The 27513-nt window shown below is 33.7% G+C and overlaps 4 protein-coding genes across 5 annotated transcripts; 3 read left to right on the top strand and 1 right to left on the bottom strand.

Moving 5' to 3' along the window:
• On the top strand, positions 5201–6915 carry LOC109341346 (squamosa promoter-binding-like protein 8). The gene is made up of 2 exons (XM_019579275.1): positions 5201–5898; positions 6756–6915. The coding sequence occupies exons 1-2, from the start codon at positions 5201–5203 to the stop codon at positions 6913–6915; spliced, it is 858 nt and encodes a 285-aa protein (XP_019434820.1).
• On the top strand, positions 11653–17558 carry LOC109325281 (3-hydroxyisobutyryl-CoA hydrolase-like protein 1, mitochondrial). The gene is made up of 14 exons (XM_019557561.1): positions 11653–11825; positions 11907–11990; positions 12083–12151; positions 12224–12287; positions 12377–12456; positions 12559–12642; positions 13522–13606; positions 15327–15412; positions 15510–15631; positions 15936–15996; positions 16270–16368; positions 16573–16674; positions 16762–16803; positions 17298–17558. The coding sequence occupies exons 1-14, from the start codon at positions 11709–11711 to the stop codon at positions 17415–17417; spliced, it is 1215 nt and encodes a 404-aa protein (XP_019413106.1). The 5' UTR covers positions 11653–11708; the 3' UTR covers positions 17418–17558.
• LOC109325272 (dnaJ protein homolog 2-like) lies at positions 18063–22121 on the bottom strand. Of its 2 annotated transcripts, XM_019557549.1 has the most exons (9): positions 22045–22121; positions 21225–21396; positions 20712–20877; positions 20473–20614; positions 19544–19677; positions 19322–19464; positions 19022–19220; positions 18389–18618; positions 18074–18331 (listed from the first exon to the last, which is right to left on the bottom strand). In XM_019557549.1, the coding sequence occupies exons 2-9, from the start codon at positions 21372–21374 to the stop codon at positions 18266–18268; spliced, it is 1230 nt and encodes a 409-aa protein (XP_019413094.1). In that variant the 5' UTR covers positions 21375–21396; positions 22045–22121; the 3' UTR covers positions 18074–18265. The 2 variants fall into 2 exon arrangements, with proteins under 2 accessions (XP_019413083.1, XP_019413094.1); XM_019557538.1 differs by having other exon boundaries at positions 18063–18618.
• Positions 22799–25436, top strand: LOC109341274 (pentatricopeptide repeat-containing protein At3g49730-like). The gene is made up of 3 exons (XM_019579175.1): positions 22799–24814; positions 24864–24892; positions 25248–25436. The coding sequence occupies exon 1, from the start codon at positions 22799–22801 to the stop codon at positions 24749–24751; it is 1953 nt and encodes a 650-aa protein (XP_019434720.1). The 3' UTR covers positions 24752–24814; positions 24864–24892; positions 25248–25436.

The following is a 27513-nucleotide window of genomic DNA, read 5'->3' as shown; positions in this document are numbered from 1 at the left end:
GATACCCAACTAGAATGATGACCAACCGTCTATCATACCCAACCATAATACTGACCAATCAATTATTCCATCTCCAACCCCTTTGAGAAGATCTCATAGAATCTCACATACCCCTAGCTATCTTATGGATTTTCATTGCAACCTCTTAACCAATAACCCTACCACCTTTACTGCTCATATTAAACACCATATGCAACGTGTGTTATCTTATAAATCCCTATGTCCTACACACTTACACAGTTACACCATTGTTTCTCTAGTTCTACCCAATTTGAACCAAAAACTTATAATTGAGCCATTAAGTGCAAGGAATGGATCTAGGCTATGTAGAATGAATTAAAAGCCCTTGAACACAACAATACTTGGATTATTGTTCCCTTACCTCCTGACAAGAAAGTCATTGGTTGCAAGTGGGTATACAAAATTAAATATCACTCTGATGGCAATATAAAAAGACATAAAGGCAGGCTTGTGGCAAAAGGCTACACACAAACTGAAGCGTTTTACTACTTTGACATATTTGAATTAATTGTTAAACTCACAATTGTTAGACTCATTCTTGCCCTGACATCTTGCTTAGGATGGAAATTACACCACCTTGAAGTCAACAATGTCCTCTTACATGATGATATTCATGAAGAAGTATACATGTCTCTTCCCCAAGGAGTCCAATGTTCCATTCCCAACCAATTTTTCAAGTTAAATAAATCTTTATATAGTCTAAAGCAAGCCATTAGGCAATGGTTTGCCAAGTTATCATCCTCCATCATCTCTATAGGTTATAAACAATCTCACCATGATCATTCACTATTTACCAAAGGTTCTAGTTCCAAATTCACCACCCTTTTGATTTCATCTATAAGATTAGCAATGTTAAGCACACTCTTGATTTACAATTTAAGATCAAAGATCTTGGCACACTAAAATACTTCCTGAGCCTTGAAGTTGCTTATTCCAAGCATGATATAACCATTTGCCAAAGGAAGTATGCTCTAGATCTTCTTTCTGATACAGGTTTTTATCATTCCAAGCTTATTCCCACACATATGGTAAAACATCCCCACTTACATAAAAAGGATAGTGCATTATATTCTGAGTCTGAGTTTTATAGACAACTGGTTGGTAGATTACTTTATTTTATTAATGTTATCCCAGATTTAAGTCTTGTTATTCAACAATTAAGCCAATTCATGGTAACCCCTACTATTAATCATCATAAGGCACTAACAAGAATCCTTAGATACCTTAAGGGTAGTCTTGGCCAAGGAATATTCTACTCTTCAACCTACGCTTTGCAAATTAATGGATATAGCGATTTTGATTGGGCTTCATGCCTTGATACTAGAAAATTTATCACTGGATATTGAATATTCTTGGGTGATTCTTTGGTTTCTTAGAAAACAAAGAAACATAATATTATCTCTAGGTCATCTTCTGAGACAAAATATCGTATCTTAGCCATTGCTTCTTGTGAAGTCCAATAGCTCACTTATCTCTTAGAAGACTTGGCCATACATTATAAACAACCAGTCTTGCTATATTGTGATAATAATTATGCTAGATATATGACTGCAAATTATGTTTCTCGTGAAAGAACAGGAAATATTGAATGGATTATTATGTTGTTGGAAAATATTTAACAATAAATTGTTTCATCTTCTACCTATTAATACTATTGATCAAACTGCATATATCCTCATTAAGGCATTGGAACCTTCATTTTTCTATACTTTGCTTCCGAAGTTGAGAGTCCTTAACATGTACTCTCCAGCTTGAAGAGAGTAATAAAGTTATCATCCTCATTGGCCACGCAATCATCATACAAAGAAGTGCTCATGAACAAGCCAAGTATGCTCATAACCATGACATGGTTCAAGCCTGACCGAGTCAAGATGTACTTGTGACTGTGCCAACAATGCAAGTCTGACCAAGCTAAATATATTGGATTGAAGATAATGATAGGGTAATGTAAAATTTCGCTAAATCTTTATTTATTGACTAAATATCAAAAGTTCAACTTTTGTGAGCGATAATCGCATACTAACAAAATATTTGATTGGATTGGTGAGTGGCCACGTGATTGTTTTTGGAATTCCGAGTGAAATTTGCTTTGCAATGTGGTTTTTGGGCCAAAGAGGAAACAATATTGTCCCTACACTTTGACTCTTTTCATTTAACATTTTTCCCTCTTTAATGTAGAAAAGTGGTCACATAAAAACCACATCCACCTTCAAGAATTAACCTCTCTCATTCTTATATCTCATTCTATCTATTTCATTTATTATACTTTAATTGCACTTTATTATTATCTTTATTTATATTATACTGTTTGTTATTTTTAAAAATTATTTCCTTATTTGTCCTTTGTCTTATATTCTTTTTGGTCTTTATTAAAAGACATAAGTTAGAAGATTTCCATGGTTATTTTAATAACATATTTTATATTTTGTATGCAATTATTTATTATTTTCTCAGTTATCTATATTAAAAGATTTGGTTATCTGTACTTTTTTTGTTGTTTTAAAAAAGACTATTAATCAAAGCATAATATTTTCTAAAAAATCAATAAAACTAACTAGTAAAACTACTTATCTTATAAGAGATATTATTAAGTATATTAGTTAAAACTACATTACTTTACATTAGTATATATTACATTGTATATAAATGACATCGAGGTGGGTTAGAGTTGGGTTTATACTTAACTAATCTCGAACTTGAAATTCAAAATCCAAACTCAATAGGATTAAAGTAATGATGTCATTTCTGAAACTGTCGGATTTCGAATATCCCAAATAAGGTGAGAAACGAGATCAAAACCTTTACTAGTACGGCAGATCTTGCAAATTCCATTTAAAAACACAAACAAATTAGCCATTAAAACTAAACCTTTATGAGTAGCTAAAAACGCGAACACCAAACACTTTGAATTTCCTTTTAAATCTCATTTCAGTTTTAAAACGCAATCAAATGAAATATTTAAATCCATCATGTGGAAAATTCAAGATGCACGGATGATAAGTTGTATAGCACATGCAATTTTATAATAGTTCTGTATGGGTTTCTGGTAAGAGTCTTAAGTATTCTACTAAACCCGGAAATTAAATTCGGGTAAAATTTGAATTCAAATTTAGTCACATTGGATTTTTCTCATTACATTTGGTTTGGGTTCGAACATATACCAACAAGTTCGATTTTCATTGTTGTTGTCTCTAAGTGTATATTACTCTCACAATTAAAAGGAGACTATATTAATTAATTCATTTTGAAAAAGAAAGGATCATATATATATATATATATGCATTGTTTCATGCTTAAAGAATGGCCTCCAACCAAGGAGCATGGTTTGAAATAAAGAGCATTGTTAGCTGAGTTAAAGGGAATATTATTGCATGCATGTTTGTCTATGCACTATTTCTATATTGATATGTCACTATTTTTGTTTATTGATTAATTAAAAGAAGGCTTCACCTAAGTTCTTATAGTACTCAACCATCCTTGTTTTTAATTTGTACAAAATCAAGTACAGAGATAATTAAGGAAAATACAAAATATTGTAAACTTATTTAATTTTTCCTTTAGTTTATTTGCACATGAAAAATATTAACCCATTAATTTTAAAATACATTTCCTTCTTTAGATATAAATTCACTTCAAACTAGTTTCTTATTCACCCAAGTCATTGAGCTTCTCATGTTTTTTAGTCATTAGAGGGTTGATATGTACGGATAAATAAATCTTAAAATAATTTACAAACTGGTCGAGTGTTTAAAATAATGATATTGAAAATACATTAATTCTTATATATCATTATATATAGTAAGAAAAAACAAAGCTTTATAACCTTCATAATATATAGAGCAAAATTAAACACGACATTATGCGGTCCTAAACTTTGTCAGTAACATTAACATCAAATTTCACATAATTCATAAAGTTAATTAAACATAGTCTTTTTCACATTTATATTTGGTAAACTAATAATGAGATAAAAAAACAGATCTAATTATTGATAAAGTATGTTGAGAAAAACAATGAATCACATGGCTTGAAACTTTAGTGTAAAAGCAAAGTCTATTATTTACATTAAAACAATCAAACATAAGCATTCATCCTTATACCAAAGAGTCCCTTTCAAATGTTCAAAAACGAAATAATGAGTGATTTTTTTCAAAAGCAAGAAAGCGAAAATTCAAATAAGCAATTGTTTATAAAATCAACCTAGCCATATATCAATTAATCATCAAGATCTTGTGGCCTGTGAGACACTGATCAAGTAGACCAACCCCAAATCAGATTGTGGGTCCATTAATTTAATGTCACCATCTCTATTAAGTGTTAGTCTAGTGGTATAAAGTCTTGATAAATCTATAGGATGATTAAAATGTCAAAAATTTGATTCTTGGGAAACTATTACCCATAATGTGAGGAACAATCATGCATCCGAAATAGATTAGTTTCTTACCCATTTCGAAATTACTTATTACTGGTGCTACCCAACACTGGTCCACGTTCTTCCTTTAACTTGTTTGAATCTGTGGTAGAGTAATTGGATATTGAGCTATAGTTGAGATGTAATCACTATTGTTACTTATATATTATGGTGAATGGGTAAGATGGTATTTTGAGTTGAATTGAAAAGCAATAGAGATTGATACACTAATGAGTAATAAATAACCCACTGTCTCCTGAAGAAGAGTCATAAACTCAGTTTCCCTCAAACCCACACACAACTCTCATTCTCACTTATTCACTCATCTATACATACAGATAAAATAAAGTTACTTTTTTCTATCTCTCTAGAGATATATAATATGGAGAAGGGGACAAAAGGGTTCAGCTTTTTGTACCTCAAGGTCAGAAACTTACGCTCATATCTCATAAGTTGTTACGTACCAATCAAAATATACTTTTCAATAAAAATATATTATGTATTTCTATTATCGTTATTGTAGGACATCATATGAGACATTATATAAGAAATTAGATCTTGGTTAGAAAGTGACCCACTCATCCAATAACATGAGATCATTTTAATATACACGCCATTAGTGTCTCAACCAAGAAACCACAACTACACATATATCTCTTATTCTACAAATTAGGGCACTTCACTTTTTTACAAACAAAACCAAACCAAACCAAAACTTGGTAACACTTTTCAATCAACCTCTTCATATTTCTCTCTTAAAACAGAATCATGTTGGACTATGAATGGGGCAACCAATCATACATGATGCTTACACCAAATGAAGACGGCTCCTCCTCCTCCTCCGCCACCACCACCACCACCGCCTCCGACCAAGCCCACCGCCAAATCTTTGACCACTATGCTTCTCACAACTTCTTACCTGACTACTTCCTTCACGGGCCTGGGCCCACAAACACCACCACAACAACTAACATTGATTTTTCTCACCACCAACAACACTTCAACCCACAAGCCCATCCAACGTTTTTTGACCCACGCGCCTACCATGCCGCGTCATCAACTTACTACCCTCCTCTACAACCTTCCATTCTCTCACTTGACCCCATGTCTCATGCCAATTCCGGGCCCGAGCCCAGGCCCGGGTACATTGTGGTGCCTAAGTCAGAGGATATGGTCCGGACAATGGATTTTGCTGGCTCACGACTTGGGCTTAACCTCGGAGGGCGAACTTACTTTTCATCCTCCGAGGATAATTTCGTGAGTCAGCTTTATCACAGGTCCAGGCCAGCCGAATTGAGTTCGACAGTATCGTCGAACTCACCTCGATGCCAGGCGGAGGGATGCAATGCTGATCTGTCACAGGCGAAGCACTACCACAGGAGGCATAAGGTGTGCGAGTTTCACTCTAAGGCTTCTACGGTCATTGCTGCCGGGTTGACTCAGCGATTCTGCCAGCAATGCAGCAGGTGGTGATTGTTAATTGACTTGAAATGACATGAATGCCCCTCCCGGAGACAATCATTGAACACCATAAATACACGTGGTGATCCCGAGGGCTTTACCGTCCTTTCATTTATTACTACTACTACTGTTTTGCCTTTTCCTCTTATGGTAGTGTAGTAGTACACAATATCATTTAGACCATTTTTTATTTATTCAGGAGCATAGATTTTTTTAAATTATAAATCTGGTTGATTACACTCAAGTAGAAGATACAACAAACAAAAAAAAGCTTAAAAGCGCTTTTATAATAAACTAAGATTTTCCACCTTCTCTTATAAAACGATCTTTGATTCTGTAAGATTTTCTTAAAAGTTCATTCTTTTAATTTTGTTTTATAATTGTAGTCAATTACAAAGTTCCTTTTGTATTCAAGTATAAAATAGCTTTTCTTAAACTAAAATTAGAATATTCTAAAAGTACATTTAATAAGTTAGAAAAAACAAATGGTTAATTAAGCATTCAATAGAAAACATTTTTTACATACTATCAAAAGTATTTCCTTACTTTTTGAGTAAGGAACTAATCTCTTTTAGAATATATGGTTGCATTTTTTTACATAGATTTTGAAAAGACAAAAAGATGTTACATAAGTTTGGTTAAGGATTTTGTGTTTCAACATGAACAAATAATTATTATATTCTATTTATGAAAGAAGGGCAAGAACATAAAGCACGACAGAAAGTTGTTTTGTATGTGATGATTGGATTTGAAAATACATAATTAGCCTTGGGAGAAGTGTTGATAATGATTGGGGTTGACCGTACATTGGAGGGTATTTGTGTCCTTCCTGTAATAATGATTTATTCTTTGGTGAATGTAGGTTCCATCTTGTATCTGAATTTGATAATGGAAAACGTAGCTGCAGGAAGAGATTAGCAGATCATAATCGTCGTAGAAGAAAAACTCAACAACCAACTCAACAAGTTGAAGCTCACTGTTTTTCACAAGTGGGTAATAATGCATGTAGGAGCATAAATTAATGGAGAAGGAGCACCTACATTCATCTACTCATATTTAGTTAGGAACATTTATTGGAATCCCAAGCCTGTCTCATCTATGGAAGCTATATAGCTGTACTTATTATTACCCCTTTCAAAATAATTAAATTATTATTCTGAATATGAAACCTACACTGTAGATGCTCAATTTGTTTCTTTCACTCTCACACCCATATACATAATATGTTATCATTATACATGTGTGGCTATTCCTAGTCAAGTACCTACATGTTTGGTCTACCACAGAACAAAAACCAAAGTAGACTATAGTATTTCCTAACCTTTAATTTCAATTCATTATTATTGTGCTTTAATTTATGCATGGGGCCTCTCTCTTTCACAAATTTTGTATTTATTAGGTTTGCCAATATACTTCCTTCTCATGTCGATGAACCCCTTCCCATTTTATGGTAGTTTGAGATTTATTGCGATGTTTGAAATATGTTATTGTGTTAGTTTTACATTGTCTAGTATTGGAATTGAGTAGAGCAACTAATGTTATATATTAGACAATGTGAAACTAATATAATAATATATTTCAAGCATCCGAATAAATCTCAAACTGCCATAAGTTCCTTGTAATAATGCACACAAAATATAAACATTAAATAGAAACACCCCATGAGTACTTGGATCAATGAGTGTGTTAGAGTTTGTAATATGAATTCTCTAATAACATATTGGTAACTGTTCAACGCCCCCGGTGATGTAGACATAATTGGTCGAACCCTTTTACCAAATTCTATTCTTTCTTATATTCTATTTATTCTATACACTTTATTTGATTGCTTGTAGCCAATATTGTGCAACGATCATTTTCGCTGCACCAACAATTGGTATAGAGCCAATTAGTAGATGGCTTTTAACATAGGCGCCATATTATTGCTAAAGATGGTGAATGCATGTTGGTTGGACAAGGTCTATCAAAGGTACTGCGCGAGGATAAAATAGATGAGTTGAAGGAGAAGGAAACATGGTGGGGACCATAACTATGTTGGATCCAGAATCATAGAAGTTCATGTATTGGTTTGAGACTAAGGTGGAGATAGAGACACAAGTGTTGAGTCATAGGATGACAATATCTTTCTAGGTCTTTAGAGAATGATCTTATTTAAGATGAAAAGTGAAATATTCTAATAGTGTGTTTACGACCTCATAGTCAATGATATAAATTATTAGCAGATCCACAAAAACACAGAGGCGCTGACTGTAGAAACATAGGGTACGACATGTGCATTGGCTTGGATGCAAGGATGCGGCACAAGCATTGATTAGCATTGACGCGAGGTGTGTGTTGTGAGTATACTCCATATGGTGGAGTATTATAGTTCATTTGAACTATGATTGTTAGAGTAGACAATGGTGACAGTTGTTGAGGCTTTCCAAGGAAGCTCAAAAGTTTAGTTTGACTGAGTATTAAAGAAGAAGGTGGTTGTTGGTCAACTTTTGTGTAGAAGTTTCATATATCGAAAGACTTCTTAGTAGTAGATGGCTAGGCGGTGTATTCCATTAGATGGTTGTACGAGAAGTTGCACTACAAATTTGGAGAGCTATGATCGTGGTAATATCATCAAGGATACTCAGAAGATTTATGTTGTAAGGGAGCAAACTCTTATATGGAGGAGTTTTTAAAGATAATTATGCATTGAGCAAGATGGAGCGGGATATTCAATAAGGTGGAGATTCTTGTGTAGATTTCCTAAGGAGTGAAATATTCATCTATTTCAATCAAGGTGGAGATTATTGGGGATGCTTGAAATATGTTACTATATTAGTCATACAATGTCTAATGTCAGAATTGAGTAGAGTAACCAATGTTATATATTAGACTCGAGTCCCTAGTAATAATGTGCACTAAATATAAGCACCAGATAGAAACACATCATGGGCACTTGGGCCCATGGGTGTGCTAGATATTGTAATCTTTATTCTCTAATAATATTTTGGTAACTGTTCAACACTCAGGAGATGTAGGCACAAGTGGCCAAACTCTGTTACCAAATTCTCTTGTTTCTTATATTCTATTTATTCTATGTGTTTTATTGGATTGGTTATGGTCAACATTGTGCAACGATCATTTCTGATGCATCAACAATTTATATTATAGCTAATTGGTAGATGACTCTTAACCTAGACACCAAATTATGGCTAAAAAGGGTGAATGCATGTGGGCTAAACAATGTCTATCGAAGGTACTACGCGAGGATAAAGTAGATGAGTTGAAAAAGAAGAAAACATGGCATGAATATGGTGGGGATCATAGTTATGTTGGATCCAGAACTACAAAAGTCAATGCATTAGATTGAGACAAGGTGGAGATAGAGACATAAGTGTTGAGTCATATGCTGATAATATCTCTCTAGATCTTTAGAGAATAATCTCATTTGAGATGAGAAGTGGAATATTCTAATAACGTGTCTACAACGTCATAGTGAAGGATATAAATTCTTAGCAGATCCACAAAAGCATAGAGGCACTGACTGACTTTGATGTATGGTATAACATGGTTATTGGCTTTGATGCAAGGTGTAACACAATCATTGGTAGAGACGCATGGTGTGACATGTACATTGGTTTGAATGCAAGGATGTGACATGAACATTGGTTAGTATTGACACAATGTGTGTGTTATGGGTATACTTCTTATGGTGGAGTATGATAGTTCTCTTGAACTATGATTGTTGGACTAAACAATTGTGGTAGTGGTTGAGGCTTTCCAAGAAAGCTCCAAGGTTCAATTTGACTGAATATCGAAGATGAGGATTGTTGGTGAACTTTTATTTAGAAGTTTTATATATCGGAAGACTTCCTAGTAATAGATGGCTAGGTGGTGAGTTCCATTAGATAGCCGTACGAGAAGCTACACTACAAGTTTGGATAGCTAGACTCTTGATAACATCGTCAAAGATACTCAGAATGTTTATGTTGTAGGGGAGCAAACTCTTATGTAAAGGAGTTGTTAAAAAGAATTAGGAATTGAGAAAGGTGAAGCGGGATATTCGCTAAGATGTAGATTCTTGCGTAGATTTTCTAATGAGCGAGATATTCACATATTTCAATCAATGTGGAGATTATTGGGGATGCTTGAAATATGTTATGGTATTAATCTCACATTGTTTAGTATTAAAATTGAGTAGAGTGACTAATATTATATATTAGACCCAAGTCTCTTTTAATAATGCACACTAAATATAATCATTAAATAGAAACATCTCATGGGCATTTGATCCCATGGGTGTGCTATATCTTGTAGTTGGTCAATGCTCCCAATAATGTATGCACAATTGGTCGAATCACGTTACCAAATTCTCTTGTTTTTTTTGTTCTATTTATTATATGCACTTTATTTGATTGTTTATGGCTTAATGATCGCTTTCATTATACCAACAAGATTATTGATATAAAATGCATTAATATATTTACCCATTTACATAAAATCATATTATAGTAAACTATCTCGTAATAAAATGAGATAAATCAGCTTCTCAAACTATTAAAATTGTGATATTTATCTATTGGATTTGACACAGATTCTTAGTGATGACCATTGGTTTCGGAATGAAATTAAGGTTTTGGCCATGAACATCGAAATATTTCGACATTGAATTGATCATGGATGATGTAAGCCCTACAATATGCACATCTAATACTTTGAAGAGGAAGTAAAATTAGAAAGAAATGTCATATTTTAAATTTTAGTGGTTTAAGGAAATAACTAATCTCTTATAATATGATATACTTTATTATCATGTTATATATGTGTAACAAGAGAAGATGAATGAAACTTCCATTTCCTAACCCTAGGGATGAATGCCTCTAGGTTAGACCACGGAGGGCACTAGGAGGTCATAATATAGGCTGAGGGAACATGTATAGGAAAGATGGTGACAACAATTTTAGGAGCCAACTGAATATACTTTTAACTAGGGGTGAGTAGGACCTGATCCTACCTGCTTATCAGGTATAGTCCGACCATGACCAGGACCGAATTGGGTGGGTCTCATTGTGTCTAATGTCAGGTTTAAGTGCAAAACTTAGACCTGGTTAGGACCAGGTAGAGACTAAGCATGACCCGGCTCAATGTCTGATGTCCATAATTTCTAAAATTCTAAAGAAAACAAACTAACACGTGCATGCATGTCAATGTTATTATTAATAAACAATAATGTTTTAGTTTAGTGGTATAAAGTCATGTTAGATCGAGAGAAAAACTAAAAGATTAAGAGTTCGATTCTTGAGATAATTACTTATTGGGAGAGACACTCTCATATCTCATAAGGAATTAATTCCTTACGTAAGTGTGATAAATACTCTTGGTAATACAAAAAAATTATTATTAATAATAATTATATTATTTTCTTTCCAATTTCTATCATACCATACAATTAAAAAATCACCATATTTATTACCCATTTTCTTCTCTCATTTTTCTTTCTTAAACATTTTATTCTCTAAATTAAACAGTAGATCTTCACTCAGGTTAAACAATTTATTTAAAAATATACATAAGTAAAGAGAAAAAATGTATGTATTTATCATATTTAAATTTATGTATATAATCAATCATCATGTTATTTAATTATTATTAATTCTCTGTTTATAAAAAATAATCCAATGAATAATACATAGAAATGAATGGGGTGAGTGAGGAGAAGAGGGTTTAATCTTAAATGGGTATTTGAAATCGAAGAGGGTTTAATCTTGAATGGGTGGTATTTGGGTATAAGAAGAAGAAGAAGAAGAGAGTTTAATGGTGTTATTGATCTTGAAAGAAAATGATGCAAATCAGAGTGAGTCGGAGTTTGTCGTTGTTGCTGAGAAGAAGAGTATTACTTTACAGTAACAACAATTACAGAACCCTCTCATCTTCTTGTGACATTCTGGATAATCAGGTATAATCATAGTAGATCTGTTTCACTCTAATAATAATATTCAACATTTAAATAGATCTGTTTCATTCTTCTCATTATCAGGTATTGGTAGATGAAGGAAATGGTTACTCAAGAATGGCTATTCTCAATAGACCCTCTGCTCTTAATGCTATCAACACCAACATGGTATAACTATTATTACTCTTTCTATTCTATTCTATTCTATTCTATTCTATTCTATTCTATTCTATTCTGTTCTAACATTCTTCATTTCTCAGGCCACTAGGTTGCATAAACTTTACAGAACATGGGAAGATAACCCTCACATTGGCTTTCTCATGATTAAGGTAATTATATACATATTACGACTAATTATATACATACTGATTATAACTTACATTATCTTCACTTTTCTTAAGGGCAGTGGCCGGGCATTTGCAGCTGGAGGAGACATTGTTGCACTTTATCATCTCATCAACCAAGGTCTATATTATTATCACTTAGTATTCATCTACTCTATTATATCAATACATCTTATACCTTTTTAATTCCTTTTCTTCCAATTTATGCAGGGAACATGGAAGCTTGTAAACAATTTTTTAGAACAATATACACTTTTATATATCTCGTAGGTACATATATGAAGCCACATGTGAGTGCAATATCGGCTGACAAATATAATTTTAAATAATTGTTCATGCTTACTAGTTATATACCGTTAAACAGAATTTATGCAGTAATGATCCTCATGCAGGTTGCTCTTCTGAATGGCATTACCATGGGTGGCGGGGCAGGAGTTTCAATCCCCGGGACATTCCGGGTTGCAACAGACAAAACTGTATGTAATATAGAAACTTTCATAAGTATGTGCATGTTAAACCCATTGCTTTAATCCTACATTGTTTTCATCCTTTGCTTCTTTTATGAAGTTTGCATTGTCCAATTACCGTTGATGTATTTGTTATTTGGAAGTTAGGATTCATGATTTGGGAATTAGGTTAGAGGGAGTGTTGTAGCATCCATATTGAAAATAGAATATCTTGTAATCATAGTAGCTTGTACAATCATTAGGATAGATTGCTTCTTACTTTATTATTTGCTATATTTTAGGCAAATGTTTATATACCCACAGTCTATATTCTATATAATGAATGAAGTATTATTCATTCAGTATTAATGTTCGGAATACAAGTGAGTGAAGTAAGTCCCATTCCAAGAAGGAATGAGACAAGTGAGGAACACATAAGTGGATGACCCATTAATCTAATACCTTAAGGTTTTTGGATAAGATGTGATGACAGAGCCACTTATGTGGTTATTTTGCTTAGCCTATTGTTGAAGTTCCCCAGTCATTTGACCCTCCGCCCTCGCGATGCAAACAAATAAGATGATTAAGCCTTTATGCATTCAAGAATTCTGCCAGCATATTAAATCGTATATGGGAACAGATGGTGGAACAATTAGTAAATTAGATTGCAAATAGATCCCGAGTTGTAAGTCAGTGTCAGAATTCTATTCACATGTGGATTGTCGTGACTCTGCGCCATTGCTACAATGTCTTTATCAACATATTTGTTCCTTACTTATATGGGTATGTATGCTAATCACCATGTTTACATTGCATACAACATGATGTGGACATCTAATATCTGGACTCTGTACTCATATATGTGATAGTTTTATATTTTTTAGTTTATAACTTATCCCTATAATGCAGATTTTCGCAACACCTGAAGTTCTTATTGGTTTTCACCCTGATGCTGGAGCTTCTTTTTATCTTTCACACCTGCCTGGTCACTTAGGTATGATATTGTGTAAATTATTATGCATCCATCCTCATCATCAGTTTAAGTTACTCAGAATCCTTCCACATGAATAGGGGAATTCTAGGTAATTCGTTCGAACAGAGTTTATTAGGTAGATGTTACTATTATGCACTTAGATACTAGGGATATTAGAAAGTATTGACAATTAGATACCGTGTAATTGTCAAAAAAATGTTCTTCCGAAACAATTCATGTTTCCCTACTTCCCTTGGTATAAGCTCCACTTTGGTAAACATCCTTAACCTATGAAGCATTCATACTTTAATTTCCTTCACATATTCGTATCCGATACTGATCTTCGGTACTTCATTGATATGTATTGGTCAAATCAAAATTTGAAAAATAAATAAATACCTGGATACGTTTTCAATGCGCGATTACTAGCCTTCCGATACGTTTTTCAAATTTGTCTCTTGATTAACCTAACATAGAAATTGTCCTCATTATACATGATAATCAAGGAGGAGATGAAATTGATATATCTCTGTTTGTACTGCTAGGAAATAAGCAATGTTCTAAGCAATGGCTTTTTATGATAATGATTTGCAATTTCTATTTGATATCTAGTTATGTCTCTGAAGACAATAACGTGCAATTTTTATTATATTATCTAGTAAGTATATTTTTAGTTTGATTTTTGGATTTGCAATTATATATTTATTATACTTTATGAATATAAACATATATATATAAACACACACACAGACACATATATATATGTATGTTTCTCAAACTTATTGTATCCTCTATTTTTTAAGAATATCGTATCGACGTACTCATATCAATATGAGTTCTTCATAGTCTTTAAGTATTCAAATAATAAAAGGGTGTTGTTGGTAAAGTTTTGTTAGAATCAGAATTGGGTGAGAATTACAATTTGGAAGTTTAATTGTACAGAGATTTGCTCTTCATAACTGCTACTGAGCTACTCTAACCACAAGTTGATGCTTTTTTCCTTTGCAAAGGGTAATTAGGGCTGTTATTGGTGGTCAATGATAGTAAACAGTATTCATTGCCAATAGAAATTGGGATTATTACCATAAAAGAAATTTGAATGATATAAAGGTGAATTACATTTCCTTCTGCTTTTATTTGAGTCTATTCACTTCTCTGCAAATCCTAACAGTAGAATAATCTGGATACTTCTGGCTCGTTTGTTTGTTTGTTTGTTTTAGATTTTTCTACTCTTAAGGTTTCCTTGTCCATGCTCTGGTAATACTTCTCTGCCACTTCTTTTTCTATGCAAAAAATTGGCTATAATCACGGTAACTATGGGGTTGGCAGAAGGTTATGTTATGCTGGAACTGTAATTGCTACTACTTTACAGCATGGAAATGTAGCCACGTTATACTTTGGTCCCTCCTTCAAATTGAGTCTTCTTTGTTCCGTTTTACAACCTCATGGGAATCATTAGAGTTTTAAATGATAGATGAAATATGAATATTCATTTAAGAGGACCAACAAATTTTATAGACCAATGTTACTGTCTAGCCTTCTTATGTATTACAATTACACATAAGTGAAGAAACATACAATTGGGCGATGAAGGAATTGTTATATAGGATTATTCTCCTAGTATTTGTAAAAATGGTCGAAAGGAAATTCGTTAGTTTAGAACTGGTCACCGATTGAAAAGGTGATTGATGAACTTCATGAATCTTTTAATTCTCTGTTTATAGGTTGTTATTGTATGCAGGCGAGTACTTGGCTCTAACAGGGGAGAAACTCAATGGGGTAGAGATGGTTACCTGTGGGCTTGCTACACACTATTCACTAACTGCAGTTTAGTTCTGTTAGACCCTGTCCACTTGTTTTATTTCAATTAAAATGGACATTTCAGGCTCTAACATTCCAAGCCATTGGTTGTTTTGTCCCATAGCGGCTCCCGTTAATCGAAGAACAGCTGGGTAGATTGGTTACTGATGATCCATCGGTCATTGAAACCACTCTAGAGCAGTATGGTGACCTTGTTCACCCAGACAGCAGAAGTGTACTTCAAAGGTTTGCCCCGTCTTACATGCACTCTTAAGGAAAATCTTTTTTATTTTGGGATAGTGAAAAAAATACAAGTGGGATTAAGACTTGGCAGTTGTTGGATAACGAAAAAATGCATAGAATACGATGTTAGAAGAGCCTTCATTCCCTCTGAAAATCAAACGGGATCCTAAAGGTTACCATTACATTAGTATAGCTTACAAGAAGATAAGAAAACAGTCCCATGAGAATAATTTGTTGGGATGTTCTCTTTAGTTACTTTGTACTCAAAATATAAGATAGCACTTATCTCTATTTCTCATTTTTTCAGAATTGAAATTGTTGATAAGTGCTTTGGCCATGACACAGTTGAAGAGATTGTTGATGCTTTGGTGAGATTTGCATCTTTCTTTATATTTAAGAGTCTTCAGCACAGTTCTATTCTGAGAATTTCATTATTTCTGTGGCAGTTGGAAAATATGTTTTGGTGTCTCTTACACGTACGCTCTTTCTTTTGTCAATGAACACAATTGATGATAGAACATTATAATATCATTTGATCACATAGTGGAGTTAAGACTCGGTTATTGTTGTAGCCTGACCTTCTTGTGAACACTTTATTTAATTGTTTTTTGTAATTCTTATCATATTTCATTATTTATTAGGAAGTTGCGGCAAGTGAAACAAAAGATGCATGGTGCATTTCTACCTTAAATAGACTCAAAGAAGCTTGTCCGTTGAGCTTGAAGGTTTCACTGAGATCTGTGAGTTCCTTTTGCTTGTGTAGACCCTTCGAATCGATGTTTACTCTGCTATCTCATTTTCTTATAAGAAACCACTTCGCATAAAAAGTTTTAAATGAAAAAGTAATGCATTCAATATCATGTGGAAAGCATCGGATATCTTGTATATTTACTAATTAGGAGGATTTAGAATTATCCGCTTTCATAATATAATCGATCGTGCAGATACGAGAAGGTAGATTTCAGACCCTTGATCAGTGCTTGTCACGTGAGTACCGCATGACTTTACAAGGAATATCTAAGCAGATATCTGGTGACTATTGTGAGGTAACATAGTAAGCAATGTGAATTTTTGATTAATGAACCAAACTTATTCTATCTCTATTAACATGAATGGATTTGAATTCTTTTTAGGGAGTGAGAGCACGTGTAATAGACAAGGACATGGCACCAAAGGTACCAATTGTTTTACATAATCTTCTCAAACTGAATTTTATTGTTGAAGTACTGATATGTCATTTGTCAATGTGGACCATTTTGTTACACCTGTTCAAGAGGGGAAATTGTATCTAGGTCCTTTAAATTTTAACTCTCTTGCAAGTTACCACAAAGAACTTCTAAAAATTTCAAAGTAGTTCTTAAACTTTAGTCAATGTTCTACATGGCAATATCAACTTTTGATTAATAAAATAGTAAATAATGTGATTTCTTGTAAATATAGACACAAGATGTTGCCACTTAGTATTATCCTTAATTAATTAAAGGGTGCTAAATGAAAGGGTTTATTATGATATTTAGTTAAAGTTTAGGGACTAATTGAGAATATAAGTTCATGTTGGTAATTTGCAAACAGTACTTTTCTCCAACGTTACCTTTTAATTACACCTTATCTTTCTTAAGTTCAAGAGACATGCACTCTTTTCCCATATTTACTTAATAATCAATTGCAGTGGGATCCTCCAACCTTGGAAAAGGTATCTCAGGATATGGTGGATCAGTACTTCTTGCCTCTAAGTGAATCTGAACCTGATCTAGAGCTACCAACAAAAAATAGAGAAGCATTTTTCTAGTTTCCTTTTTTTCTTTTAAAGTGTTTCCAGAAGTGGACAAATAGATATACAGCAATGGTATTTTGCAGAACATTGGTTAAGGTTTGAATAGTATTTTGTTAAGAGATATATGCACATCAACAATGTCTTGTTCTTCCTGAATGATCCTTTTCTCATTAATTTATGTAATAAATGAGATGAACTAGTTCTATGGTATGTTGAGGTTGTGTTTGAATGAATTATTTCAAAATTTTATTGTTTGGAAGAAAAGTAGTAGTGGTACAAACTGAATTGAACACTTGGTATAGTTAGAATGTTTTGAGGTCTATTTTGGGACCCATGTTTCATTTCATGTTTGGTATGAATTAAAATTAGGAGTGTTAAGTGTATCAAACAATTTAGTGAAACTATACATCCATGAGTGTGATCAAAATATACAAACACACGAACAAAGTGTATAAGACCTCACTAGATATTCAGGATAACAAAAAAGACAAAGGTTCAATTCTTGAAAACAACACTTATTGGGAGGGGCAGTCATACACTCTGAAAATGATTAGTTCCTTACCCAAACTCATAGCAACAAAAATATACAAAATACTATTGGGGAATCAAGAGCATCATATATAAAATCAACATTCCTATGGACAAACAGCACAATCCTTGTGCCAAAAAGCACTTAATTTTCATATGCCAAGTATTTCAACCAATATCAAATCAAATGTAGAAATCTACTAAAACTTAAATAACATTACCAACCAAAACCTAAAGGAAAATATCAAGAGAAAGTTATAACTGCAATATGTAAACAAAAAAAAAACCATGCAGAACATTCAAGATGATGGATAACTTCTATAACATAAATGGCACTACTGTTGAGCACATTGCACTTGTGGCCCGGATGGCTCATCATCATCGTCATCATCATAATCATGCTCGTGCGTTCTAGACGATGGATGACCTCGATGTTGCCTCTTTCGTCTCATATCTTCCTCCTTCATGTTGACATCACGCAAAGTAGTCTCCTCACAATCATCCAGCTCCATCGCTGTCAATTGCTTCTTGGTCTTGTGTGGTAGTATCGTTTCTAATAACCGGCATTTGTCAGGAGAAAGGAACCTGGATTCTGGGAAATCAACATTGAACTTGATGTAAAGGCTACCCTTCATGAAGGGCCTATTATGGTGTGGCATTCCCTCATCATTTATTGCTTTGTGTTGGCCTACATTGCAAAAGTAAAATTCATCAATCAGAAGCTCAAATACAGTGATTGACTGAAAACCCAATAATAAACTAATTAGAGAAGTCCAAAAACAACCTCTAAACTTTGCATTATAAGTGATATTGTCCATAAATTTCAAAAATGTTAAAAGGAGGACCCTAAACTTTGGTTCGGGTGCAAAATTTGCTTTATGTGCGATTTAGCCCTTAAACTTAGAAATTGTGTCAAAAATACTGTGAACTCTACTTCGCACATGTCAACGTATTAGATGGGAAAGAACTGTTTTGCACTCGAACCAAAGTTCAGGGTCTTTTTTTCGCACATTTTCTAAATTCGTGGACTATAAATAGCACATCATGCAAAGCCTTGGGGGTGCTTTTGGACTTATCTTTTAAATTAGTACCTGGCTTGATGACTTCCCCAGGGTTTGATTTGATCAATAGTTGTCTCCCATCAAGATGGGTGATAGCAAACTGGAAGCCACAAAGCGCTTCAGTCAAGCTGAGATTGTGATCAATATGTAGGTCATCACCGTCCCTCTTGAACCTCGGATGGTCCTTTACTTGTAAGACAAAAACAATGTCTCCAGTGATGGTGTCAGGCTGCAACAAGAACACATTCAATTAATTTATGAAACCACGATATGAAGACTAAAATGGTCGACTTGAGCAATATTCACGAAATGGTAATAATATGTACTTACAGCTTCATCGGCTTGTCCTTCAAATGTAATCTTCTGACCATGCTGCATCCCCTTCTCAACATGCACCTCCAGCACCTTCTTTTCCTGGGTAACCTTCTTACCCTTGCATGGAGGGCATCTATCTCTATCGCTAATGACCTCACCTGCATCAATGGCTGATTAATCGGAGGAAATAAAACAAGAAAGCAACTTAACTAATACAGAAATTGTGACTTTCATTACCAGATCCTCTGCAGTCAGAACAGACATGTTGCATTTGTTGGATCATGCCAAGTCCAATCTGCCTTGTCGTAATCTTCATACCTGTACCTTGGCATCCAAAACACTTACCAGCATTTCCACTTTTGGAACCTTTCCTGATTTTTCAAAAAACAAGTAAATTATTGTTATTAGCTTCAAAATTCAACAATATAATGATAATTTCCATAAAGTTATACTATATTCAAATAATCAATAAAACATATAAACATAAATTAACCAAGTAATTTGAACCATTCCCATGAGTTTGTTCAGCATATAAGGGCTCAAAATATTAACAGATTATGTTAAGGTAAAATATGGTTATGTAACTTTAAACCAGTGTCTCACTTAAAGACCATTAATTAGATAGAAGACCTTTTGACACAGATTAGACAATCAAAAGTTACATATAACTTATAACCAAGTTAATTAACAAATGTAACATATGAACAAGTCATTGTTATATCTAACAGTCATCTCTATAGAAAGACATCCACGAGCAAAATTTCTTTTGGATTTACCCCTCCAACTTGTTTAATGTTTTGCCCATGCATATATACTAATTACAAACACTAATGCAGATTCACAATTATTTTGTGAAACTGCATTTTCTATTAGGAATTCCACACACAACATTACAGAAAATGAAAAAACATTGAGCATGGCGGTTCGGTGAATTCTATTAAAAAAATAACCATCAACCAAATATAAGTTGTTTTAGAGAAAGAAGAGTGACCAAACATAACTGCACAGCTGCAAAATATGAACATTATATCATAACACTAAACATGAAGCAGCACAAGGCACAACCACACAATACATTTCTAAAAAAGTGTTTGGACTCTGGTAAATGTTCTGTTCCCTACAAAGAATCAGATATAACAAAGACATAAGCACAAATAAGTACATACCCTTTACATTTTGAGCATAACACATTTCTAGATAGGGATAATTTCTTTGTTGTGCCATTGTACACGTCCTCCAAGGAAACCTTTAAAGATTGAACCACATCTTCACCCTGCATCTGTCTTCTACCTCGTGAACTACCACCTCCTAAGAGATAATGGTAATTAGCGAGTCGGTCATCAAATATTGAAAGATGATTTACAAATAAAAATGAATAACATGAATGCAAAACTGAAAAACATACCACCAAAGCTTGCTCCAAAAAATGATTCAAATATATCAAAGGGATTATGGCCTCCCCCTCCTCCTCCCCCCATTCCTTCTTTAAGGGCATCTTCACCATATTGGTCATACACATCTCTCTTTTCAGGATCGCTCAAGACTTCATAAGCTTGAGCTAATTCCTTGAACTGAAATAAGAACCATATATTTAGTATCAAAGCAAAAGAATCATGAGGACAGGAAGAAAAAACACATTTGACACTTGGCAGCAATCACAAAAGTTCTCACAAGTTAACAACTTACTTCAACAATTCAACATAAATGAAAAAACATAGCATGCTCAAGCCATATGCATGCAACACAAAAACTGAATCTCTATAGATTATATTCACATTTTAATATAGTTAACAACAGAATCACTAATATAAAAATGCTTACAAATAAATTTACTATCCTAATAGAAGAGCATGTCATTTGTATAGTTACTATAGTATAATCAAAATTCAATGAAGAAGAAGTGATCATGAAAGTTTACCTTCTCAGGATCTCCACCCTTATCTGGATGGTTCTTCATTGCTGCCTTTCTATAAGCCTTCTTGATTTCATCTTCATTAGCACTTTTCGAAACACCGAGAACTTCATAATATTTGGTGCTATCACTCTTCCTTGGTCCACGTCCAAACATGATTGATGCACCTCAAAAAGCACTACACAATAAAGAATGAATTAAAAAATAAAATAAAAAACAAATAAAATCTTCAGAATCATTCTATATGAATAACTATTATCATACACCAAAATGAATTATTAAAATCAGAACCATCATCACAGCCTTAACTACCAGAGGTAGAAATAACACTGCTTTCTTAAAATTAGTATTATTTACACTGAAATTTTAGGGCCTGCCTATTTAGGCTTATAAAAAAAGTGATTTTACAAACAATTTTTGTTGTTGAGAAACTGGAAAATATAGCTTCATTTTTTTATTTCTTGAAATGGAAAAATTTAGCTTCTGATTTTCAGTAAAAGCCCAACCAAACATGTATGTATATGTATTTCTTAATTATAAAAACACTTTTTTAAAGACTAAACAAACATGCCCTTAATATATAAAAAAACATAAACCAGAACATATCATACAAAAATTGATACAGAATCAAAGATGAAAACTTTATGAAAAAAATAAAAAATTAGAACTTTCCGATTAGAGATTATCAATTAAAACATTGAAGATCAATTTTGAGATCTGGGGAACAAATAGAGCAAGAACCCCAACAGAATTAGAGCATCAGAGTGAACAAAACGAAACCCTAGGAATCAAAGAAAGTAAAATTTAAGAGAGAGAAAGTGTGTACCAAAGTCTTGAAAGAGGGAGAGAGAGAGAAAGGGTTTAGGTTACCCTTTGGTGAAGGGAAAAGAATGAAAGAGGGAGAAAAATAGGAACATGGGTTTTTTGGTTTTATTACTAGTGCCCAGTGGCAGAATTGTTATTTCAATGAATTGAATTTTCAAGAAAATGATAATAATTAAATAAGAAAAATCATCAACCAATATAAAATGAGAAATTAATTTTAGAATTTATAAAGAATATAACGGTTCAGGAATTTTAAATGTTATTGGTGTATAATCATTATCCATCCCATAAAAATTAAAAGTAAAAAATTCAATTTATGATAGCAACAATATCTTGAAATAATTTAAATTTTTACCCATCAAATAAAAGGATATTCTTAATGGTATAAAAAGAATAAACTTATATACCTAAAAATGTATAAATCTTTACTATAACTTATATAAATCTGTACTATAACAATCTTTACAAATAAATGATCAATGAATGAAGGATAATGTATAAATCTTTAGTATAATGAGACATATATATTACACTCGAAACATAAACCAATGAAGTGCAACATTTTGTTGTAAAATGTTGGAAACCAACCTAATTGAGGAACATCCAACATAACACTTTCCTTCACCCTCTTCGATTTGTGTTTGATACATTCAACTCAACTGAAGAAGAAGAATAAGGTTAATTCTTTTTATTGCTTATTACTTTCATATTCCATTTCCAATTTGTGTCTACCTTCATACAAAACCTTCAATAAAATGCACAATTTTTGTAGAAAAACAATCCCTTTCTTCAATAAACTTGTATTTCCTCATCTTAGAACAAAATCATTACTCATTGGGTATCAAAATATCATCTTTTCTCACTTCTTATCTACTACTACTACCTTTGATTCTCCACACCCACAATCCAATAACCATAAACCCCACAATACCCATTTTGGCCTTATTCAATTTCAACCTACTCCAACTATAAATGATCAATCCTATGATGAGTTTGCTTCTGATGTTGAGAAGCTTTATAGAATATTGAGAAAGTTTCATTCAAGGGTTCCAAAATTGGAACTTGCTTTGAAAGAATCCGGGGTCGTTATGCGCTCTGGGTTAACCGAACGTGTGTTGAATCGCTGTGGTGATGCTGGTAATTTGGCTTATAGATTCTATTCATGGGCTTCTAAGCAATCTGGTTATCGACACAATCAGGACGTGTACAAAGCTATGATTAAGGTTTTGGGCAAAATGCGCCAATTTGGTGCTGTTTGGGCGCTGATCGAAGAAATGAGGCAAGAGAACCCTATGTTTATTACACCCCAGGTGTTTGTTATTTTGATGAGGAGGTTTGCTTCTGCAAGGATGGTTCACAAGGCCATTGAAGTATTGGATGAAATGCCCAAGTACGGGTGTGAGCCAGATGAATATGTTTTCGGGTGTTTGTTGGATGCATTGTGCAAGAATGGTAGCATTAAGGAAGCAGCTTCGCTTTTTGAGGACATGAGATTTCGATTTCCACCCACTGTTAAACATTTTACTTCCTTGTTGTATGGTTGGTGTAGAGAAGGTAAGCTTATAGAAGCAAAACAGGTGTTGGTGCAGATGAAGGATGCTGGCATTGAACCGGATATTGTGGTTTATAACAATTTACTTAGTGGGTATGCTCTAGCTGGGAAATTAGGGGATGCATATCACCTTTTGAATGAGATGAGAACAAAAGGGTGTGAACCAAATGCAACCTCATACACAATTCTGATCCAGTCACTCTGCAAACGCGATAAATTGGAGGAGGCAATGCGTATATTTGTTGAGATGCAGAGAAATGGTTGTGAGGCGGATACTGTAACCTATACCACATTGATAAGTGGGTTTTGCAAGTGGGGGAAAATTGAAAGGGGTTATCAGCTTTTGGATCAGATGATACAGCAGGGCCATTCCCCGAATCAGCTGACTTATCAGCATATCATGTTGGCCCATGAAAAGAAGGAAGAACTGGAAGAGTGCATGGAACTTGTGAAAGAGATGCGCAAGATTGATTGTGCTCCCGACCTTAACATCTATAATACAGTCATTAGGTTGGCTTGCAAATTGGGAGAGATCAAGGAAGGTGTTCGGCTTTGGAATGAAATGGAAGCTAGTGGGCTTAGTCCAGGCATTGACACATTTGTCATCATGATTAATGGGTTTCTTCAGCAAGGCTATTTAACCGAAGCCTGTGAGCATTTCAAAGAAATGGTTCGAAGAGGGCTTTTTGCTGCCCCTCAATACGGTACGCTGAAGGAGTTGATGAATTCTCTTTTAAGAGCCGATAAGCTTGAAATGGCTAAAGATGTTTGGAATAGTATTACAACTACCAAAGGGTGTGAACTGAATGTAAGTGCATGGACTATTTGGATTCACGCACTCTTTTCAAAAGGACATGTGAAGGAGGCTTGTTCGTTCTGTATAGACATGATGGATGATGATGACTTAATGCCGCAAGCAGATACTTTTGCAAAGCTGATGCGTGGTCTGAGGAAACTTTATAATAGACAATTTGCAGCAGAGATCACGGAGAAGGTAAGGAAAATGGCCGCTGATAGGCAGATCACTTTCAAGATGTATAAACGGAGAGGAGAGAGGGACTTAAAAGAAAAGGCAAAGGAGAAAAAAGATGGAAGAAAGAGGAGAGCCAGACAACGTCATTGGGGTGGAGGCCGTCAAAAAGCTAGTGCATTATAATTTGCAGAACTGAAGCTTCAATCGATTCAATTGAATGGAAACTAAATGTTATTGGCTCTTGACTCAACGACATAATTGGAAGACATTCGAAAAGCTGCTTCTTTATGAGGTATCAACTACTCTAGTCAAAATAGTTCTTAGGTAATTTTAATTCCTTTTAGTTTAGTAATGAAATGATTATGACAATATATTTTGGATTCGAATTGACAAAGAACTATTTGGTATTCTAACTGCAAAACTGGAATGAAGCTTGTAGTTGTGACTTTATTGTTGTATAAACACATACTTTTATCCTTTCAGTTTTTGCATATATGTACAAATATAATTGTGCAATTAAGCTGTAAGTGACTATTTTATGGTGTATGTATTGTTGGTTGTCATTGTTAGATATTATGGGGGATTCTGATTCTGATGAAGGGTGCAGAATAGTAGACATTGGAATATTACAATATTATTATGTGTTAATTCTTCACCTTACTCTCTTATCTTGTGACAGGAACTGTTGGTTGCTGACGATAGGAGTATGAGTTTCTGACTGCATGACATTTTCCAGCTGCTTCATTTTTTTGTTTGCTTTTCACAATTTCATTATTTGTACTTTATCTAACCTCAGACTTCAGATTTAGTCTCATACCTATTCCTGTGGGATACCTGGTCAAAGACCCCAAAAACATTGTTTTTCATAGTGCATGAGATGTAGTTTTATTTTATTTATCAACCAGTTTCATCCTTCTGATGAGTTTTGAGAAACAATATTAATGAATACCAAAAGCATAATCATTGTTTATTGCCTAATTGTCATGCCAGATGTTAAAAATACATTAAAAAGTATGCATATGTCTTGTATGCATGTATTTTGGATAGAGACATTATACATGTGTGTATCTTGTATGCATATTTAAAAGTACATTAATAGACCCAAGATAAAAAACTCCATATAATGTCTTTATTTTGATGTTCAATGAATAATTCCATCAGATATTTTGCCATTTCTGTGGTAGATTAGACAGTGTCCTAGTTGAAGAACTGTGCTGACTAGTGTCATTGATTCTTTCCCGAATTGGCACGCCTTTTTCGGCTTCCATTATTATCTTTATAACTCTAGCAATCTCCGCATGTTTGGCTATGCCAGTTTCATCATCAACCTTTGGCCTTACTGCCACTTTTAGCACATCTGTGAGCACTACTGCATTCATTCTTTGTTCTGCAAACAGTAACTATGCAATCATAGGTGTGCTGTTAAACCACACTCTCTAGAGTAGAGTTTCAACCACAATGGCTCAAGAAGCCACCAGTGGTTCATGACCATGGACTTCAATTTTTGGTGCCCATGATGGAACCACTAAACCTTGCTCTTTGGTTCTGTCTAAAAAACCTAATGGTAGATAGCTCAATGAGTCTCATTTGTCTTGCAGGGTGAACCTTCTGAGGAAAATCTTCAATATTTATTTGATGAAGAATATTGAAGTTTATGTTATATTTAAGAATGGATTTCATGGAAGGACTGAGAAATGTAACATGGAGATTATTGTGTTGATGAACTAGTCTTGTAGAACTCAACAAGTAGGATCAAATGGCCTTGTCTAGGACATGGAACCATAATATAAGCTTTTAAGTGGTTACTTTATATCAAATCTTAATTTCAAAGGGATCAACAATTATCAGCTGGTTCCAAAAACATATACAATATGGTAGAACTAACATTGTAAGCATGGTAGACCATGTACTTATTGCTGGATCAATCAAACGATTAGCACTAGAACAAAGACTATAGAAGTTGACTACGAAATATAGTTGTGGGATGATTTTGAAGTTTTCTCTAAAACTTAACTCGCAAACAAACCTTTATTCTATAAAATAGCTTGATGAGCTGCATCAATTCAGGTTCTGTGAGCTAGGATGTATAGTGTATAAAAACTTCACAAATACACTGACCAGATAAATCCAATATACCTATTTTCCAATGGAGCTGAGCTTATGGCATTTACAACTATTCTAAAAAAGAATCTGTGCTATATAAGAACTTTAACAAAGTTGAATGAGCATGCATAAGCTTCAAGAAGTTTCATAATAGATGCTAAGTTGACAATACATATAGTTTGAAAAGAAGCCATTCTTCAGCTGGTTTCCTTGCGCCATACTCAAATTGTTCGAAAGCTCGATATCGATACCCAGGTTAAGTCATCACATGAATGACAATTCTGGTTAATGGTCTTTGCAAATATGTAGTGACAAATTCAACATGTTAACACCAACATTGCATTTAAGGCTGAAATATGACCATGAACAACATTACATTTAAAATTATAAGACTATCTTAAGAGTTAAGATTAACAATATTGTTACCATAACATTATATTCACCATCTTCTACTTTTGTAGTGTTATTCATGTAATCTTTTATTTACTTCAAATACCCTTTTCTGTATTATATAATGATTGCATTGTAAGCAATTTCTAATTTAATTATACTGGAAGTGGCTTAGTTACTATTATAACTGAAAATGTTGTTGATAGTATTTGCACATGTGTTAATGTGTTAAATTTTCTAGGGACAGAATGTTTCCCTTGCTTTTAAGTGGATCCACTGTGTTCTAAATTTCATAGAAGAAAGTTATGATCAGAACTAAAAAGCAGCATTTTACTCTTTAACCATTTCACCTGAATCCAAGTATCTACTTCACAAAAGCCAAAATAAATTAAAATCAGTTACCAGAATTACAAATCTTAAAATCAAGATTCTAGATGAAATAAACACTGAAA

The sequence above is a fragment of the Lupinus angustifolius genome, chromosome LG01 (genome assembly GCF_001865875.1).
Source record: "Lupinus angustifolius cultivar Tanjil chromosome LG01, LupAngTanjil_v1.0, whole genome shotgun sequence".
Classification (NCBI taxonomy): domain Eukaryota; kingdom Viridiplantae; phylum Streptophyta; class Magnoliopsida; order Fabales; family Fabaceae; genus Lupinus; species Lupinus angustifolius.
Note: the sequence above shows the minus strand (reverse complement) of the source record. Positions and strands in the feature narration are given on the sequence as shown.